The following is a 16,798-nucleotide window of genomic DNA, read 5'->3' as shown; positions in this document are numbered from 1 at the left end:
AGACAGACAACATTCACACTCACATTCACACACTAGGGCCAATCTAGTGTTGCCAATCAACCTATGCCCAGGTGCATGTTTTTGGAGGTGGGAGGAAGCCGGAGTACCCGGAGGGAACCCACGCAGTCACGGGGAGAACATGCAAACTCCACACAGAAAGATACCGATACCCCAATATCTCGGATACTTGTAACAGATGTTACATGTCACCTGCAAACATGACGCACATGTTTTGGTCTTGTCCCCATTTGCTGGATTATTGGACAACTATTTTCAAACACCTTGCTAAGGCATTGGATTTAAATCTGACACCATGTGCAGAAATGGCTATTTTTGGGACGGTATCAGATCCCCAAATAAGGAGAAAATTTAAGGATAGTATCGCCTTTGCATCCTTATTAGCACGTAGAAGAATTTTGCTGGAGTGGAAGTCACCAGTCTGCCCCAAAGCCTCCTTATGGCTTAAAGACCTTATGATGTATTTAGATCTGGAGAAAATAAAGTTCAATCTTAGGGGGGCACCTGGGAAGTTTTATTCTGTTTGGGGCTGTGCGGGAAGTCCTGTGGGGAGTGCTCAGAGAGTATGGGGTTTCGGACTGTCTGATTGTGGCGGTCCGCTCCCTGTATGATCAGTGTCAGAGCTTGGTTCGCATTGCCGGCAGTAAGTCGGACACGTTTCCGGTGAGGGTTGGACTCCGCCAAGGCTGCCCTTTGTCACCGATTCTGTTCATAACTTTTATGGACAGAATTTCTAGGCGCAGTCAAGGCGTTGAGGGGATCCGGTTTGGTGGCTGCAGGATTAGGTCTCTGCTTTTTGCAGATGATTTGGTCCTGATGGCTTCATCTGGCCAGGATCTTCAGCTCTCACTGGATCGGTTCGCAGCTGAGTGTGAAGCGACTGGGATGAGAATCAGCACCTCCAAGTCCGAGTCCATGGTTCTCGCCCGGAAAAGGGTGGAGTGCCATCTCCGGGTTGGGGAGGAGATCTTGCCCCAAGTGGAGGAGTTCAAGTACCTCGGAGTCTTGTTCACGAGTGAGGGAAGAGTGGATCGTGAGATCGACAGGCGGATCGGTGCGGCGTCTTCAGTAATGCGGACGCTGTATCGATCCGTTGTCGTGAAGAAGGAGCTGAGCCGGAAGGCAAAGCTCTCAATTTACCGGTCGATCTACGTTCCCATCCTCACCTATGGTCATGAGCTTTGGGTTATGACCGAAAGGACAAGATCACGGGTACAAGCGGCCGAAATGAGTTTCCTCCGCCGGGTGGCGGGGCTCTCCCTTAGAGATAGGGTGAGAAGCTCTGTCATCCGGGGGGAGCTTAAAGTAAAGCCGCTGCTCCTCCACATCGAGAGGAGCCAGATGAGGTGGTTCGGGCATCTGGTCAGGATGCCACCCGAGCGCCTCCCTAAGGAGGTGTTTAGGGCATGTCCGACCGGTAGGAGGCCACGAGGAAGACCCAGGACACGTTGGGAAGACTATGTCTCCCGGCTGGCCTGGGAACGCCTCGGGATACCCCGGGAGGAGCTGGACGAAGTGGCTGGGGAGAGGGAAGTCTGGGCTTCCCTGCTTAGGCTGCTGCCCCCGCGACCCGACCTCGGATAAGCGGAAGAAGATGGATGGATGGATGGATGGATGGGCTGTGTGGTTGACTACATAGCTAAATTAAAGACGCTACAGGACACATGAAAAGTTCACCTTTCATAAACCAGCTTCCTTTTTGTTATTTTTGTTATTTATTTATATTTATTCTGGGTGTATATTTATTATCTGCCTATGTTGAGAAGAAAGTGATGTACTAATTATTTTCCATTTGTGACTGTACCTTTAACTTACTGTATGTAGGACCTGGGGGGGGGGGGGGGGGGGGTGTATGGGGTATGTGTCGGGTTGTTGTTCTTGGAAGTGGGTGAGAAAAAAAGGGGAAAATGTGACTACTGTTCTATTGTATATTGTAATACCTGTCAAATTTAATAAAAACATTTATTAAAAAAAAGAAAGATAACGAGCCCGGGATTGAACCCAGGACTACTCAGGACCTTCGTATTGTGAGGCAGATGCACTAACCCAGTGGTTCTCAAACTTTTTTTGTCATCCCCCACTTTGGACAAGAGGGAGTTTTCAAGCCCCACCTGCCCCCATCGGCCTAACAGAACGCTAATGCCAAGCTTAACATTTTCAAATTTATTGAACATCAAGTAACATCAAGTTGTATACATTCAAACTCAATAACATAAAATAACATCAAGTTCAATAATAAATAAAATAACTGTGCAGTTGTGGTATAACTTGCATCAAGTTCAATAATAAATAAAATAACTGTGCAGCTGTGGTATAACTTGCATCAAGTTCAATAATAAATAAAATAACTGTGCAGCTGTGGTATAACTTGCATCAAGTTCAATAATAAATAAAATAACTTGCATCAAGTTCAATAACAAATCAAAAAGTGTTATAACTTGCATCAAGTTCAATAACTAATCAAAAAGTGTTATAACTTGCATCAAGTTCAATAATAAATCAAATAACTTGCATCAAGTTCAATAATACATCAAATAAAAGTGTTATAACTTGCATCAAGTTCAATAATAAAGCAAATAAAAGTGTTATAACTTGCATCAAGTTCAATAATAAATCAAATAACTTGCATCAAGTTCAATAATAAATCAAATAAAAGTGCCACTTTGCAAAAAAGGAGGAGCTATGCATTTGGCAAGACAGGGCAAGTGACAGCACTTTGCCCCGGGAGAGCCACCTTGCTTCACTGTGAAACAGTACGGCTGTATGATCAGCTCCCATTTCCTCACACAGTGCAGAGAACAGTCGCACTTTCAGTGGTCGTGTTTTGATCAAATTTACCGCGCTCACAACATCTGTTAAAACCTCATTGAGTTCGGGGCTGAGCTGCTTTGACGCGAGTGCTTCCCGGTGAATGACACAGTGTGTCCAACCCTCTTTATTAGAGCCTGCAGCCCGTTTCTTCACCCTGCCATGGTCTATGCGCCATCGCAGCAAAAGCCCACGCAGTTTTCCCATTTAAGGTCGTGTTATTTGAGGAAACTGTCCATTATCTTGAACAGCTCATCAGCAGTGGCTCTATTTTTCATGTATTTGCAAAACAGCAAATCCTCGCAGTGACTCGCCATTCACAAAGCGGACGTATGCAATGAACAGGCAGTCTTTATTGCTGTCAGTAGCTTCGTCCACTTGTAAAGCAAAACGACTTTCTTTTCATTTGTCTACTCAAGATCACTTGCAATGTCGCATATACGTCTCGCAATTGTGTCGTTTGACAGTGGGACAGCTTTTAATTTTGCTGCGCTTGTTCCGCTTAGCCCCGCCCCCATAAGTTACTGCTGCTATGTCTGTCAAACGTTCGCTCCTACCTAGAAATTTAAAGCTTACAGGAAAACTAAGTAATTTACATTTATTTATATAGCGGATTTCACTGACGGAATCACAAAGTGATTTACAGTGTGTATAGAAAATGAAAGCATAGTAAAAAAAAAAAAAATCTAAGAATATAATTAAAAAAAATTTTTTTTAAGTGAAGTTTCCTCCCGTTCCTCGCGCCCCACCTGTCATGTCTCTATTCCCCACCAGTGGGGCGCGCCCCACACTTTGAGAAACGCTGCACTAACCCCTCTTGCACCGTGCTGCCCACATCTCTAATAATTATTATAAATAAATAATTATAATTTTTTTTAATAAACCTTTATTTATAATATATGTAAATTTGCATATTATAAATAAAGGTTTATAAAAAAATAAATAAAATAATGTATCAATGATGTTCATTATTGTCATGTTGGACTATGCACTGCGACATGTTTGTGTAGTCCAAACATTAGGAACACCTCCAGTGCAAAGTACAACAACCAACACAACAACATGGTGTGGAACAAAGTTTACAGAGTCGGGGGGAAAAAGTCGACATAAATGCCTGTTTTGTTACCTTTCTCAGCAGTTTGAGCACTTCCGCCGCCTGCTCCGTCTTCTGCTCCCGGAGATGCTTCTGGATGTCGCGGATCCAAGCCGCCCGTCTGACGTACGGACAGGGGCTGCTCCTCCGCAGCATGCCGGGCAGCTTGTCGGACTTGAGCATCAAGGAGGTAAACCGCAGCTCGCCATCGCTTCCTCCTCGCCCGCCTTTGTCGCCTTTCACCGGCGGGGCGTCAGTCCTCTGTCGCCGTCTCTTACTTCTCTGCCTGCTCAACTTGGAGCCCATCACTGGTTGTGGACACCGGGACTAGGACTAGTAGTAGTAGTAAATATGGCGGGAGGACGTGTTGTGGACACCGGGACTAGGACTAGTAGTAGTAAATATGGCGGGAGGACGAGACCAAACATCACAGTTAACTCGCAGCGAAGTGCGCACAAATGTATCCATGCTGGCTAAAGTTTAAGATGCTGCCCGCCGCGAGGAAAGACGTGTGAGTGTCGTCCTCCCGCCCGGAAAAACACCACCACTCGCCCGCAGCCGCCACATTACACCTCCGGAGATTGGCTGCTCTCAGCCAATCAGAGGACAGCTCTCATAAACAGATGCCGCCTCCACCTGGTGAAGGGTGGATGCTCAGCATCTCTACATTAACTTCATAATTCAAGGTGTCGCTCAGGATCAGGCCCGGCCCTAACCAATCTGGCGCCCTAGGCAAGATTTTAGGTGGCGCCCCCCCACATCGGCAGTGAAGTGTATATACTCACAAGAAACCGAATAGCTTTGTCTTTGACCTTTTTTTTTACTTAAAGAAAGCAAATTAACAATCAGAATAGTTAACAAGATAAAAAAAATATGAATAAATAAATGAATGCAAAAAATAAAAAATGAATATATGAAATACAATATTTTTTACATACATATTGCTTAATTAACATTAATGATGTGCACTTTAACAACTAGGCTTACAACTATACCTAATATATAAAGGGGTGGAAAAGTGACTATTACCTGCAGGGCAAACATTAGCTAACCAGAAGGCAATAACAATGTAAACAAAAAACACCTGCTTAAAAGATCTAATACAAATGTCCCTGAGGAATGTAAGGTGGGAGTACTGTAATTACCTAACGTTACATTATTATTTTCCATGACAATTTAGCCCCCTCCACAATATTAACCCGACGTTAAAACAGAACTAGCTATTTATTGATTAGAAATTGCCGAATCATGTAACATTAGCTTAATGCTAAAAAGCCAGGTTACTATCACATTCTGTAACAGACAAATAATTTCATGTAGGCTAACGTTATCTACCTGCTACCTCTGTCTTTTTCTCGTTTCTCCTCCTCTTCCTTTCTCTTTTTTCTTCCCTGGGCACCTGACAGTTTTGGCCGTTTTGACATCTTGTGTTGATTTTTTGATGTGGTGGCGTCCAAAAAGAGTCATGATACGGGAAGGGAGGGGGCGCACCGTGCGGGGGGGCGTAGTGTTGTAACAAATAATATTTCTATTATATAGGCTTTACTTTGCATTTTAATTAACGTGGGATTATTTTTTGTATTTAGAAATAATAGTACCAACTTTTTTTTTTTTTTCTCCAACATTTGTGGCACTGGCGTGGCGCCCTCCTGATGGACGGCGCCCTTAGCATTTGCCTATACGGCCTATGCCACGGGCCGGCCCTGGATGGATGTACAAAAAATTAACTTTGATGCAACTTTAAGAAATTGTCGCAACATTTTCCAATTAATGTTTACACGTCTTAATAACTTTTTTTTTTTTTGATACAACTTTGTACAAAACCCAAACAAAACCAGTGAAGTTGGCACGTTGTCCATCCATCCATTTCCTACCGCTTGTCCCGTTCGGGGTCGCGGGCATACTTACCAACCTTGAGACCTCCGAATTCGGGAGATGGGGGAGTGTTGAGGTAGCGGGAGGTATATATATTTTCAAGTATTTCTTATATATATATCATACTTGCCAACCCTCCCGGATTTTCCGGGAGACTCCCGAAATTCAGCGCCTCTCCCGAAAACCTCCCGGGACAAATTTTTCCCCGAAAATCTCCCGAAATTCAGGCGGAGCTGGAGGCCACGCCCCCTCCAGCTCCATGCGGACCATAAGTCCTCCCAGTGCGGTAACAACACACAACAACAGCAGTCATGTTTTCGTCTACCGTAAAGCAGTTTGTCTGCCGTAAACAGCAATGTTGTGACACTCTTAAACAGGACAATACTGCCATCTACTGTACATGCATATGTGACAATAACATCTACGGCTTTTAGAGAGTGCAGTGCACAACTGCGCACACAACAAGGAGACGAAGCAGAATGCATCATCAGAGAGGGTGTTCAGCATGGTTAGAAAAATAGTGACAGAGAATAGAACAAGGATGGACAATTCAACCCTTAACTCAACAATGAGTAGATGAGTGTTATGTGTGTGTATATGTGTAAATAAATGAACACTGAAATTCAAGTATTTCTCTTATTTATATATATATATATATATATATATATATATATACATACATATATATATATATATATGTATATAAATAATCAGTTCATGAATGAGTATATCCGTTCGGCCAACGTGTTCAATGGAGAAGTCTGATCTACAAAATGTGCAGGCAGCATACCCCTTCCCCTTCGAGCTGTCCTGGATGAACTGAAATTATATTTTTCCAATCATTTTGGAACTTGCAAGCGTACTTCTTCTTCTTACTCGTCGTCGCCATGTTTCTTCTTCGTTCTTCTGCTTCGTCTCTGTTATGTTTTTGGACATTACTACTTGCCGTAGTTTTGAAGCAATGCATGATGGGAATCCGGATTTTGTGTGTCAGTGTATTAACTGGAATAAACACACGCTGAGAAATAGCTCCGTGCCTGCCTGCTTTATGGGTTATAGATAAACCGATGGATAACGGAGACATATATAATAGTCTCCTTTTCAGGTGAGAGACGACGCTAAAGGCAGTGCCTTTAAGGTACGCCCCCAATATTGTTGTCCGGGTGGAAATCGGGAGAAATTCGGGAGAATGGTTGCCCCGGGAGATTTTCGGGAGGGGCACTGAAATTCGGGAGTCTCCCGGGAAAATTGGGAGGGTTGGCAAATATGGTCGCGGGGGGTGCTGGAGCCTATCTCAGCTGCATTCGGGCGGAAGGCGGGGTACACCCTGGACAAGTCGCCACCTCATCACAGGGCCAACACCGATAGACAACATTCACACACTAGGGCCCATTTAGTGTTGCCAATCAACCTATCCCCAGGTGCATGTCTTTGGAGGTGGGAGGAAGCCGGAGTACCCGGAGGGAACCCACGCAGTCATGGGGAGAACATGCAAACTCCACACAGAAAGATCCCGAGGGCAGGATCGAACCCAGGACCTTCGTGTTATGAGGCAGACACACTAACCCCTCTACCAGCGTGCTGCCGCTGGCACGTTGTGTAAATTGTAAATAAAAACAGAATACAATGATTTGCAAATACTACATATTCAATTGAATAGACTGCGGGCAGCACGGTGGAACAGGGGTTAGTGCGTGTGCCTCACAATACGAAGGTCCTGGGTTCGATCCTGGGCTCGGGATCTTTCGGTGTGGAGTTTGCATGTTCTCCCCGTGACTGCGTGGGTTCCCTCTGGGCTTCCTCCCACCTCCAAAGACATGCACCTGGGGATATCAATCAATCAATCAAGTAATGTTTATTTATATAGCCCTAAATCACAAGTGTCTCAAAGGGCTGCACAAGCCACAACGACATCCTCGGTACAAAGCCCACATAAGGGCAAGGAAAAACTCACCCCAGTGGGACGTCGATGTGAATGACTATGAGAAACCTTGGAGAGGGCCGCATATGTGGGTAACCCCCCCCCCCCCCCTCTAGGGGAGACCGAATGCAATGGATGTCGAGTGGGTCTGACATAATATTGTGAGAGTCCAGTCCATAGTGGATCCAACATAATAGTAAGAGTCCAGTCTATAGTGGGGCCAGCAGGACACCATCCCGAGCGGAGACGGGTCAGCAGCGCAGAGATGTTCCCAGCCGATGCACAGGCGAGCGGTCCACCCCGGGTCCCGACTCTGGACAGCCAGCACTTCATCCATGGCCACCGGACCTGTGCCCCCCCCTCCACAAGGAAGAGGGGAGCAGAGGAGAAAAGAAAAGAAACGGCAGATCAACTGGTCTAAAAGGGGGGTCTATTTAAAGGCTAGAGTATACAAATGATTTTTAAGATGGGACTTAAATGCTTCTACTGAGGTAGCATCTCTAATTGTTACCGGGAGGGCATTCCATAGTAGTACTGGAGCCCCAATAGAAAACGCTCTATAGCCCGCAGAATTTTTTGGGGCTCTGGGAATCACTAATAAGCCGGAGTTCTTTGAACGCAGATTTCTTGCATATTACATATGGTACAATACAATCGACAAGGATAGGTTGATTGGCAACATTAAATTGGCCCTAGTGTGTGAATGTGAGTGTGAATGTTGTCTGTCTATCTGTGTTGGCCCTGTGATGAGGTGTTGACTTGTCCAGGGTGTACCCCCCGACCCCGAAGGGGACAAGCGGTAGAAAATGGATGGATGGATCAGAATCAGATCAGAAATACTTTATTAATCCCTGAGGGGAAATACAAATTTTCAGCACAATCCCATTCAACATCAGACAAACATTACAGGGAGACAGAACAGGATCAAATATTACAGGGAGACAGAACCGGATCGCTGACAGGTCTGCCAACTTCCGGCGGCCCTTACAAAAAAAGGTGAGATACAGGTAAACAATGGGTTGGGGGTGGTGGGGGATGGTGAGAAATAAAAAATCGGTCAAAGCCTGGGCATAGGGGTTCCAGACTATGAGGCCAAGGGAAAAAACAACTCATAGCCATAGCACACATCCCTCTTACATGTGTGTAAAAGGGAAACATCAAAGAACACAAAGGACATTAAAGACATTAAAAGAACAGAGCTGATGCAACCAGCCACTTCTACATATAGCTATGAATAAAAAGTTAAATAAACATACCTGTATACACTGTGGTGGCCTCTGCGTTGTTCCACGCCATCGTCTGCTGGGGTGGACGCAGCAGGGCCAGAGACAAAGCAACCAAGAGAGCCGACTCCACTCTCGGCCGCCCACCAACTCTCGGCCAGTGTCCGGTCCGCATGGATGAGCGAGGATGCGTTTATGGCAGGGGTCGGCAACCCAAAATGTTGAAAGAGCCATATTGGATCAAAAATACAAAAACAAATCTGTCTGGAGCCGCAACAAATTAATATTATTATTACATACAGATAGTGTGTCATGAGATATAAATTAAATTAAAATGACTTAAAGGAAACTAAATTACCTCAAATATAGCTACAAATTAGGCATAATGATGCAATATGTACATATAGCTAGCCTAAATAGCATGTTAGCATCGATTAGCTTGCAGTCATGCAGTGATCAAATATGTCTGATTAGCACTCCACACAAGTCAATAACATCAACAAAACTCACCTTTGTGCATTCATGCACAACGTTAAAAGTATGGTGGACAAAATGAGACAGAAAAAGAAGTGGCATAAAACACGTCATAGAAAGTTATACATGTAAACAAACTACGGTGAGTTCAAGGACCGCCAAAATTAGTAGGACAAAACGGCGCTCGCCAAATACTTGAGTCAGTGAAGCATGTTTAATATAAACAGTGTGCTTTATAACAAATAGGGAGGTTTGTGTCATGTTTGTCCTCCTACAGAAACCATATTAAAACAAAAAATATTTTTTTTTCCCCTCATCTTTTTCCATTTTTCATACATTTTTGAAAAAGCTCCAGAGAGCCACTAGGGCGGCGCTAAAGAGCCGCATGCGGCTCTAGAGCCGCGGGTTGCCGACCCCTGGTGTAAGGAGACCGAGGTGTCCGATACCTGCTCATTCAGCCAAGACACTGTGAAGCTTGTCCGTCCCGGCGCTCAGTGCTAGCGCCGCAGCCCTGCCTCTTCCTCCGCATCTCCTCCAGTCTCTCCAAACGGACTCTGGTGTGGCAGAGACCCAGCAGCTGGTCTCCATGGCCAAAAGGCTCCCGGGAGGCAGATCCAGAAGTCCACAAAAAAGCACCGCAGAAGTCACGAAAGTGCCACCCTTTTAGAGATGCTACCTAAGTAGAAGCATTTAAGTCCCATCTTAAAACTCATTTGTATACTCTAGCCTTTAAATAGACCCCCCTTTTAGACCAGTTGATCTGCCGTTTCTTTTCTTTTCTCCTCTGCTCCCCTCTTCCTTGTGGAGGGGGGTGGACCGCTCGCCTGTGCATCGGCTGGGAACATCTCTGCGCTGCTGACCCGTCTCCGCTCGGGATGGTGTCCTGCTGGCCCCACTATGGACTGGACTCTTACTATTATATTGGATCCACTATGGACTAGACTCTCACAATATTATGTCAGACCCACTCGACATCCATTGCATTCGGTCTCCCCTAGAGGGGGGGGGGGGACAAAAATGAGACAAACAAAGGAGTGGAAGATTTTACACGTAAACAAACTGTTGCGTTTGTTTGTATTTCCCTCGCCATTTTTTTCCTTTTTCAATCCTTTAAAAAAAATGCTCCACTAGGGCGGCACTAAAGAGCCGCATGCGGATAGTACAGCATGATCACAATAACAATAGCAATCTGATGTGTGGTAAGGTCTATTCAGGTGTACTGGAGAGGAGGCTACGCCGGATAGTCGAACCTCGGATTCAGGAGGAACAGTGTGGTTTTCGTCCTGGTCGTGGAACTGTGGACCAGCTCTATACTCTCGGCAGGGTCCTTGAGGGTGCATGGGAGTTTGCCCAACCAGTCTACATGTGTTTTGTGGACTTGGAGAAGGCATTCGACCGTGTCCCTCGGGAAGTCTTGTGGGGAGTGCTCAGAGAGTATGGGGTATCGGACTGTCTGATTGTGGCAGTCCGCCCCCTGTATGCTCATTGCCAGAGCTTGGTCCGCATTGCCGGCAGTAAGTCGGACACGTTTCCAGTGAGGGTTGGACTCCGCCAAGGCTGCCCTTTGTCACCGATTCTGTTCATAACTTTTATGGACAGAATTTCTAGGCGCAGTCAAGGCGTTGAGGGGATCTGGTTTGGTGGCTGCAGGATTAGGTATCTGCTTTTTGCAGATGATGTGGTCCTGATGGCTTCATCTGGCCAGGATCTTCAGCTCTCACTGGATCGGTTCGCAGCCGAGTGTGAAGCGACTGGGATGAGAATCAGCACTTCCAACTCCAAAGGGTGGAGTTCCATCTCCGGGTTGGGGAGGAGATCTTGCCCCAAGTGGAGGAGTTCAAGTACCTCGGAGTCTTGTTCACGAGTGAGGGAAGAGTGGATCGTGAGATCGACAGGCGGATCGGTGCGGCGTCTTCAGTAATGCGGACGCTGTATCGATCCGTTGTGGTGAAGAAGGAGCTGAGCCGGAAGGCAAAGCTCTCAATTTACCAGTCGATCTACGTTCCCATCCTCACCTATGGTCATGAGCTTTGGGTTATGACCGAAAGGACAAGATCACGGGTACAAGCGGCCGAAATGAGTTTCCTCCGCCGGGTGGCGGGGCTCTCCCTTAGAGATAGGGTGAGAAGCTCTGTCATCCGGGAGGAGCTCAAAGTAAAGCCGCTGCTCCTCCACATCGAGAGGAGCCAGATGAGGTGGTTCGGGCATCTGGTCAGGATGCCACCCGAACGCCTCCCTAGGGAGGTGTTTAGGGCACGTCCGACCGGTAGGAGGCCGCGGGGAAGACCCAGGACACGTTGGGAAGACTATGTCTCCCGGCTGGCCTGGGAACGCCTCGGGGTCCCACAGGAAGAGCTGGACGAAGTGGCTGGGGAGAGGGAAGTCTGGGCTTCCCTACTTAGGCTGCTGCCCCCGCGACCCGACCTCGGATAAGCGGAAGAAGATGGATGGATGGATGGATGTGTGGTAACTTCAACAGTAACTTTCCAGTAGTACATGTGCAACCTAAGGTGATTCACTTTTAATAACATAATCCTGCACGATGGCAAGCTATGTTTTAGCAGGCTGTTTATGTCGGGGTGGGGGTGGGGTTACGAAACAAAATGTGTGGATTTATTGCAGCTCGCCGGCCACAGCTGGCAAAACACAAAAAGTCAACATAAGCAGAGCTGGAAGGGAGCAGGGAGCAGATGATACACCGTGGAGGTTATACTGTAACTCTAATAACAAGTGTTATCAGGCAATATGTGAGTGTTACTCTAATGTTGAAGAAAGGTTACAATGTGATAAAAAAAAAAAAATACTAGTTGACAGGAATGGAGTTGAAGGCCAGTTGTGAGGCGCCCCTCGCTGGCAGCCCCCCCCCCCCCCCCCCCCCCCCCCCCCTTCTCGGTTGGCTGAGGCGCACAAGGGCGTTTCAACACCTGGCCCCCGTAGCTCGCTCGCCCATTTGAGAAGACTCCACCGCGCCATTCCACCTTTTTTTTTTACGCTCGTCCCCCTTTCTCGCCTCCCCTCATGGTGATCTTCTTTCCTGGTAAGAAACACTTAAAAGCCTTGGTTTATGGGGGACTTTGTAGCGCGAGGGGCCCACTGTGTCAAGCATTTGTCGCCAGAGGCTCCTGCAGGTTCTCGCTCTGCAGATAAAAAGCAGATTTCCACCTCATGTAACGTTTCATGTGTTCTTTTATTGTTTCGCATGTCTGTGGAAGAGTTTTATGGTGGCACGGGTTAAAGTGTAATGACCACAGTTACATATTGAAGGCAGCTTGTCACCTGCTTGCAGATTGTGGCCAACATAACCACCAGTGACCTCCTTGCTGCCGAGGCCCCGGACGCAGACCCGAAAAGGTAAGACAAATAGGTCTTATCGGTTTATGATTCTGCACAGTAGCGCTGCACTACTTTGAAGCATTTTTTTGTGTTAATATTGCAGGTTGATGTTGAACTGGGTTTTTGTTTTCCTGATGAGTTGACATGTACTGGGACAGAACAACCTGGTGCAAAGCCAGCTGATAAGAGTTTGCCGGGAAGTCCTTATTAACTTATAAATGCTTTAATTTTTTTGGACAATTCACTAAAATATACAGTATTTGCACTAATTGCACTTCCTGGTGATATTTATACAAAATACATGATGTTTTTGGATGCGTTTGGTTCTCTGGCCGGACCAAAAATAAAACAAAAAAATGGTGCGGTTCACTTTTTGTCATGAGACCAAAGGCTGAAGCCTAAAGTAAAGACTCGGTTGGACAACTTTCGTAACTTATAACATGACGTAGCTCAAATAATCCAAGCCAAATTGCAGTCTGCTGGGTTGAATGCGTACTGGAGGTTTGTTTTTATTTCCTGCTAGTTTTACCAGCTTAGATCTCACCAAAACTCTGTAAAAATACTTTTAATGTGAAAAATGTATTGTCATATTACATGACATAAGCAAATATTTCAAACCAAAATGCAGTTAAATGCATACTGTGGGTGGGGAAAAAAAGGGGAAAATGTGACTACTGTTCTATTGTATATTGTAATACCTGTCAAATTTAATAAAAACATTTATTAAAAAAAAAAAAAATGCATACTGTGGATCAGTTTTACAAAACCACAAAACCAGTGAAGTTGGCACGTTGTGTAAATGGTAAAAAAAAACAGAAAACAATGATTTGCAAATCCTTTTCAACTTATATTCAATTGAATAGACTGCAAAGACAAGATATTTAATGTTCGAACTGGTAAACTTTGTTATTTTTTGCAAATATTAGCTCATTTGGAATTTGATACTTGCAACATGTTTCAAAAAAGCTGGCATAAGTGGCAAAAAAAGACTGAGAAAGTTGAGGAATGCTCATCAAACACTTATTTGGAACATCCCACAGGTGAACAGGCTAATTGGGAAAGCAGCTTCCAGGAAATGCTCAGTCATTCACAAACAAGGATGGGGCGAAGGTCACCACTTTGTCAACAAATGCGTGAGCAAATTGTCCAACAGTTTAAGAACAACATTTCTCAACGAGGTATTGCAAGGAATTTAGGGATTTCACCATCTACGGTCCGTAATATCATCAAAAGGTTCAGAGAATCTGGAGAAATCACTGCACGTAAGCAGCAAGGCTGAAAACACAACATTGAATGCCCGTGACCTTGGATCAAAAATGGTCAAAAATGACATTAGTGTGTAAAGGATATCACCACATGGGATCAGGAACACTTCAGAAAACCACTGTCAGTAACTACAGTTTGTCGCTACATCTGTAAGTGCAAGTTAAAACTTTTCTATGGGGTGGTATAGCTCGGTTGGTAGAGTGTCCGTGCCGGCAACTTGAGGGTTCCAGGTTCGATCCCAGCTTCCGCCGTCCTAGTCACTGCCGTTGTGTCCTTGGGCAAGACACTTTACACACCTGCTCCCAGTGCCACCCACACTGGTTTAAATGTAACTTAGATATTGGGTTTCACTATGTAAAGCGCTATATAAATATAATTCACTTCACTTCACTTCACTATGCAAAGCGAAAGCCATTTGTCAACAACACCCAGAAACACCGCCGGCTTCGCTGGGCCTGAGCTCATCTAAGATGGACTGATGCAAAGTGGAAAAGTGTTCTGTGGTCTGATGAGTCCACATTTCAAATTGTTTTTGGAAACTGTGGACGTCGTGTCCTCCGGACCAAAGAGGAAAAGAACCATCCGGATTGTTCTAGGCACAAAGTTCAAAAGCCAGCAACAGTGATGGTATGGTGGTGTATTAGTGCCCAAGACATGGGTAACTTACACATCTGTGAAGGCACCATTAATGCTGAAAGGTACATACAAGTTTTGGAGCAACATATGTTGTCATCCAAGCAATGGTATCATGGACGCCCCTGCTTATTTCAGCAAGACAACGCCAAGCCACGTGTTACAACAGCGTGGCTTCATAGTAAAAGAGTGCGGGTACTAGATTGGCCTGCCTGTAGTCCAGACCTGTCTCCCATTGAAAATGTGTGGCGCATTATGAAGCCTAAAATACCACAACGGAGACCCCCGGACTGTTGAACAACTTAAGCTGTACATCAAGCAAGAATGGGAAAGAATTCCACCTGAAAAGCTTAAAAAATGTGTCTCCTCAGTTCCCAAACCTTTACTGAGTGTTGTTAAAAGGAAAGGCCATGTAACACAGTAGTAAAAATGCCCCTGTGACAACTTTTTTGCAATGTGTTGCTGTCATTAAATTGTAAGTTAATGATTATTTGCAAAAAAAAAAAAAAAGTTTCTTAGTTGGAACATTAAGTATCTTGTCTTTGCAGTCTATTCAATTGAATATAAGTTGAAAAGGATTTGCAAATCATTGTATTCTGTTTTTATTTACCATTTACACAACGTGCCAACTTCACTGGTTTTGGGTTTTGTATATTAAATAGCAAAATCATAAAACGGGCCAACTTTTGAATATTGTGGGGCATTGCACCCTCTGCCCCTCACACAGAACGACTCTCCAAAATAGCGAACAAGAGGTCTTCAGCAACGTGTCAATGATTTTCCAACAGCGACGTAAAGTCCAGCCAATTCGTTCTATTGCACGTCTTTCTCTCCACAGACCGCCACGTTGCTGCCCAGCCCTCCCGATGGCGAAGAAGATAATCGCCGTGGCGCTAACGCTGCTGCTGGTGGCAGCGGTGGCCACGTTTGTTGGCGTCTTCTTCGGCGTGGGGTCAGAGACGCGCCCGAGCGAGCACGTGTACCTGAGGGCGGCTGTGGCGGCGGATGCCGGACCGTGCTCTGTGATCGGCAGGCGAGAGAACACACACACACACACGCACACACACACACACACACACACACACACACACACACACACTAGAGATGCGCGGTTTGCGGGCACAACCGCGGAGTCCGCGGATTATCCGCGGATCGGGCGGATGAAATAAAAAAAAATTAGATTTTATCCGCGGGTCGGGTCGGGTCGGGCGGTTGAAATAAAAAAAAATTAGATTTTAAATAGATTCAGGCGGGTGGCAGTTAAACCAATTCGGAAATATATATACATAGTTAAATGTTGTTACCCACATACGAAAAACGAGCAGACACCTGCAGCATATGCCACAACAGAAGAAAAAAAAGAAAAAGAGATGGACACTTTTACGGAGCGGAGAAGGGACGCCTCGCCGGGGTCCGGGACCGAGGCCCCTTCCCCCGAGAGGGCCCCACCGGGAGCCGTAGCTGAGGCGATCCGCGAGAAGGGCCCGACGCACGTCCAGGGTCACCACCGCGCCCACCGCACCGACACCCCGCCTCGTCCGCCTTCGCCGCGGCCGGCGTCACGCGCAGCAGGTAAGCAGCTTACCTGCCCGCCACCCCCGTGGCCGGGGGCTCGTAACAGGGGTCACTCCGCGCGCTCCGCCCGCGCAGCTTACCTGCCCGCCACCCCTGTTGCCGGGGGCGCGTAACAGGGGTCACTCCGCGCGCAGTGCGCTCACGAAAGGGGTGGGGCTCACCCTGGTTGATATAGACAGCAGGACGGTGGCCATGGAAGTCGGAACCCGCTAAGGAGTGTGTAACAACCCACCTGCCGAATCAACTAGCCCTGAAAATGGATGGCGCTGGAGCGTCGGGCCCATACCCGGCCGTCGCCGGCAGCGAGACGCGCTTGGAGGTGCGCTCAGCGCGGCTCCCATATGATTGCGCACTGGTGTGCGTCTGGGTCGTGACAGCGTGGCACGCGAATGTCTGGGCTGCATTGGATCAGTCTCCTTTCTTTAACAGGCAAAAGCTTTATAACCTCACTAATGCCTTGCATCGTCTATATTAGCTATATAACAACGGGCGGGTGCGGGCGGGTGCGGTTCTGATCAAATGTTACATCGGGTGGATGGCGGATGGTTGACGACTTTCTGATGCGGTTGCGGATGAAAT

The 16,798-nt window shown here is 46.4% G+C and overlaps 1 protein-coding gene across 1 annotated transcript in view; it reads left to right on the top strand.

The window, feature by feature from the left end:
• ggt1b (gamma-glutamyltransferase 1b) overlaps positions 1-16,798 on the top strand; it is a 156,500-nt gene that overhangs the window by 102,324 nt on the left and 37,378 nt on the right. Inside the window, exons 3-5 of the mRNA XM_061927458.2 lie at positions 3,962-4,109; positions 12,699-12,763; positions 15,483-15,677. Of these exons, the coding sequence (XP_061783442.1) occupies positions 3,962-4,109; positions 12,699-12,763; positions 15,483-15,677 (408 nt within the window). The remainder of the gene's footprint in view (positions 1-3,961; positions 4,110-12,698; positions 12,764-15,482; positions 15,678-16,798) is intronic.

This window comes from Nerophis lumbriciformis, linkage group LG32 (genome assembly GCF_033978685.3).
Source record: "Nerophis lumbriciformis linkage group LG32, RoL_Nlum_v2.1, whole genome shotgun sequence".
NCBI lineage: Eukaryota > Metazoa > Chordata > Actinopteri > Syngnathiformes > Syngnathidae > Nerophis > Nerophis lumbriciformis.
Note: the sequence above shows the minus strand (reverse complement) of the source record. Positions and strands in the feature narration are given on the sequence as shown.